General features: G+C 38.5%; 1 protein-coding gene across 3 annotated transcripts; it reads left to right on the top strand.

The window, feature by feature from the left end:
- Positions 1-1,276: 1,276 nt before the first annotated feature.
- Positions 1,277-2,721, top strand: LOC129024559 (actin-related protein T1). 3 transcript variants are annotated; one of them, XM_054471688.1, is made up of 2 exons: positions 1,279-1,425; positions 1,532-2,719. In XM_054471688.1, the coding sequence occupies exon 2, from the start codon at positions 1,612-1,614 to the stop codon at positions 2,605-2,607; it is 996 nt and encodes a 331-aa protein (XP_054327663.1). In that variant the 5' UTR covers positions 1,279-1,425; positions 1,532-1,611; the 3' UTR covers positions 2,608-2,719. The 3 variants fall into 3 exon arrangements, with proteins under 3 accessions (XP_054327662.1, XP_054327663.1, XP_054327664.1); XM_054471689.1 differs by having other exon boundaries at positions 1,499-2,719; XM_054471687.1 differs by having other exon boundaries at positions 1,277-2,721.
- The last annotated feature ends 1,729 nt before the right edge of the window (positions 2,722-4,450 follow it).

The raw sequence follows: 4,450 nt of genomic DNA, 5'->3' as shown, positions 1-4,450 counted from the left end.
CAATCTCTACCAAATTCCATACGACATTTGCGTAGGAATTGGAAAGTTGATCCTGAAATGCATATTGAATTGCAAAGGACCCAAAATGGCCAAAACAATCTTGAAAAGGAAGAACAAAGAAGTACTCAAACTTCTTAACTACAAAATTTATCACAGAGTGACAGAAATCAATGCAGTGTGCTACCAGCATGATGACAGACATAGATCAATGGAATAGAACAGTGAGTCCAGAAATAAACCCAGGTGTCTGTCTATGGTCAATTGTTGCTTGAAAAAGGTACTAGTCATTCTATGGGGCAAAAATTATCCTGTTCAACAAATGGTGCTAGAACAGCCAGATAGAACCATATTCAAAAGAATGAAGTTGAAAACTTAATGCACACCATAAATAAAAATAAACTCAAAATTAACAAAAACTAAATGTAATAGTTAAAAGTTTAAAATTCTTACAAGAAAACAAAAAGATAAATTTAAGAATCTTAAATTTTATAATGAATGCTTACATATGACACAAAATATGAACAACAAATGATAACAGAAAAACTGGACTACTTTAAAATTTAAAAGTTTTGTAATTTCAAGAACACTAACAAAAAAGTGAAAAGACAATACAAGAATAAAAGAACATATATGCACATGATGTATCTGATAAACACTGGACTCTTGAATGTGTAAAGAACAGTTACAATGGAATAATCGAAAAACAATCTAATAAAAAAGGAGCAAAGGTTCTGCATAGACATTTCTCCCAAGAAGGTATTAGAATGGCCAATAAGCACATAATAAAGATTCTCAACATTGATACTTAAAGCTGTAAATCAATGTTGTCAATAAGATAACATTTCACACACACTAGAATGCCTAGAATCATAAAGTCAGATAATAGAATTTAGAAGCATGTGGAGAAGTAGGAGCATTCCTACAGTGACTGTGGGAATGTAAAATGTCACAGCCACTTTGGAACAAAGAACTTACAGAAATTAAAATCAAATGATTTAACATACAGTTGTCATATAACTCAGCAATTCTATTCTCAAATATATATCTAAAAAAATGAAAACATAATTCCAAGCAAAAGCATGTAGAATAGTGTTTCTCATACCTCTGTAGGTATGATTTGCTTTCCTTGGCTTTGTATCTGACCAAGTAGGGAGTACTATTGGCTCAGAGGCCCCACCCCGCCCCTCTGATGCTCACTGAGGACAATTGTTGCCTTGGCTGGATTGTGACATAGAGGGCAATCCCCCCTCATGTTGCCTCAGCAGGCCCTGAGCCTACAGAATGGAGACAAGATTCAGAGGTTGAGGATGGGGTGTCCTGGTGGACTGAAGGTAGCCTACTAGCTCTACATGGGTGACAACTTGAGAACTTCAGAACCCTGAAGTTTAAAAAATTCTAAAGGTGCCTGTCATCTCAGAGAGTGACGTAAGTGTTCTTTCTTTATTTGGGGGAAGTCCAGGAGAGCATATTACAGACATGTTTAATCCACATGCATTAGATGTTCCTGCTGTAATTTTTGACAATGGTTCAGGACTCTGCAAAGCAGGCCTGTCTGGAGAGATTGGACCCCGCCATGTCATCAGCTCCGTCTTGGGACATTGTAAATTCAACATGCCTTTAGCAAGACTTAATCAGAAGTACTTCGTGGGGCAAGAAGCCCTGTACAAGTATGAGAACCTACATTTGCACTACCCCATTGAGCGTGGACTGGTAACAGGATGGGATGACATGGAGAAACTCTGGAAATATCTCTTTGAGTGGGGGCTTGGAGTAAAACCCAGCCAACAGCCTGTACTTATGACTGAGCCCTCTTTGAATCCTAGGGAAATTCGAGAAAAGCTAGCAGAAATGATGTTTGAGAACTTCAGTGTGCCTGGTTTCTACCTGTCTAATCATGCAGTGGCAGCGCTCTATGCCTCTGCCTGTGTCACAGGCCTGGTGGTGGACAGTGGAGATGGGGTCACTTGCACTGTCCCCATCTTTGAGGGTTACTCCCTGCCTCATGCAGTCACCAAACTCTGTATGGCAGGGAGGGACATCACAGAGCACCTCACCCAGCTCCTCTTTGCTAGCGGGTTTAACTTCCCTTGCATACGCAACAAGGCCGTGGTAAATAACATCAAAGAGAAGCTGTGCTACATCGCCTTGGAGCCAGAGAAAGAGCTACGCAGGAGCCGGGGAAAGGTCCTGGGAGCATACAGACTGCCAGATGGACATGTCATCCACTTTGGGGATGAGCTGTACCAAGTGCCCGAGGTTCTTTTTGCACCTGACCAGCTGGGCATAGACAGCCCGGGACTCTCAAAAATGGTCTCCAGCAGCATCATGAAGTGTGACACTGACATCCAGAATAAACTTTATGCAGACATTGTACTCTCCGGGGGCACCACTCTCCTCCCTGGGCTGGAGGAAAGGCTCATGAAGGAAGTGGAACAGCTGGCTTCCAAAGGTACTCCCATCAAGATCACGGCTTCTCCTGATAGATGCTTCTCTGCATGGATTGGTGCATCCATCATGACCTCTATGAGCAGTTTCAAGCAGATGTGGGTCACCTCTGCAGACTTCAAGGAGTATGGGACATCTGTGGTTCAAAAAAGGTGCTTTTAAAGATCCTTGAGCAGAGGAGACATCTTGAAGTGCCAGATTACAGGAGTACCAGTGGGAGATGGCATTTTCTTCTGGGCTTCAGCATGATGTTCAATAAAAGTTTTGCCATTTCAAGTTTCAGTTTATTCTTAGTAGCACCATAATATATGAGTCATGTCATGAATCTTTAGGTTGCTCTATCACTCTCTTCTTTCCTATGGGCCTGTTAAGTTTTTTTCTCCTAAGAAAATCTTGGGTTATATGTTGAGGTTATGTTCATATAGAGGATTTGTAGCAAACGGTGCCTGGGGCTCATACCGAGGAACTTGATTTGGTAGAATCTCAAGAATCTTTAAATTAAATTATGATCTTAGGTGGTTTTAATAGACCCAGTTCCCAGGAGAATAAATCACGAGGAAAAGTGTGGGAAAAGGAAGGAAATGAAGCAGAACTGGAAATCCTCCACTAGTCTTAGAGTTCAAGTCCTTTTACCTGGTTTGTTGTTTAGTTAGTGCAATAGGGTTCTTGCTGTGCTGTTATGAGATCAAAAATGCTAATTAGAATGGAGAAAAAATTGGGCATAGAAATCACCATTTTCTAAGGCTCTCTAAGCTCAGGGTCCTTGTTCCCAGTTGCAGCATTAAGAATCAGTATTTCTAAATTATTTTTTTTTATCATTTTTAATTTCAAGGCTCTATATAGCATCATTTTGTTATGGATAAAACACTAGAAACAATAGTCATCAATAAAATAATCATTGAATAAATTATGCATACAGAAATATTTCTTCTCATTAAGTTAATACATATATTAATAAATGTGATTTTATATAATTATAAGCATTTGGAGAAAAGTACAAAAGTAAAGACACTACATAGTTTATGCAACTTGAAGAAGAATGGAATGAGAGGTAATGCAGCTGGAAGGAAATGGTGTAACAAATTAAAAAAAAGAAATTATTATATTATAAATTTCAGCCTGAATGAAATAAAACCATTCATCTAAAAAATTATATTTTTCACATATCTACTCATCATTGCTAGCCTAAATACAACAATGAAAATTGTCAAGGCCTATAGTCACTGTAAGTCAATTCTTTTCATTTTTATGTTTATTTGAGAGAGTTGGCTTAACAGCAAACTTCTGTTTACAGATAACTAATCAAAACCACAAAGAAATAAGATAGTGGAATAACACCTTCAAAAAGAGCTAGAAAAACTCTACTGTCAATATAGTATTATATACCCAGGAAAACCATTACAAGAAAGATGGTAATAAAATAAGAGACATTTTTGAATAATAACTAAAAGTACTTACTGTCAGCATACTATTAGCACAGAAAATCTTATAAGATTTACTTAAGGCATATAGAAATAACCCCAGAATAAGACAACATGTTAGAAAAAATAATAAAATTTTAAAATGCTGAAAATGGGGGTAAATTAAAAAATATTGATGGCTTTTATTTATTTATTTGAGACAGAATTTCGCTCTTGTTGTCCAGGCTGGAGTACAATGGCGTGATCTTGGCTCATTGCAACCTCCACCTCCTGGGTTCAAGTGATTATCCTGCCTCAGCTTCCCGAGTTGCTGGGATTACAGGCGCTTACCACCATGCCCGGCTAATTTTTGTTATTTTTAGTAGAGACGGGGTTTTGCCATGTTGGCCAGGCGGGTCTCAAACTCCTGACCTCAGGTGATCCACCCACCTTGGCCTCCCAAAGTGCTGTACTGGGATTACAGGTGTGAGCCACCACGCCTGGCTGGTATAAATTTATAGTAGTAAAATAGACAATAAACCTTCCATTCTAGAAACATAGCCACAAATCATGAATACTGGTTTGAATTTAAAATATTTAAATAC

This window comes from Pongo pygmaeus, chromosome X (assembly GCF_028885625.2).
Source record: "Pongo pygmaeus isolate AG05252 chromosome X, NHGRI_mPonPyg2-v2.0_pri, whole genome shotgun sequence".
In the NCBI taxonomy this organism is placed as follows: Eukaryota; Metazoa; Chordata; class Mammalia; order Primates; family Hominidae; genus Pongo; species Pongo pygmaeus.
This window is presented reverse-complemented; position numbering and strand designations above follow the sequence as displayed.

Coding starts and splice junctions, on each gene's coding strand:
- LOC129024559 (XM_054471687.1), top strand. CDS start 1,477: ATGTTTAATCCACATGCATTAGATGTTCCTGCTGTAATTTTTGACAAT.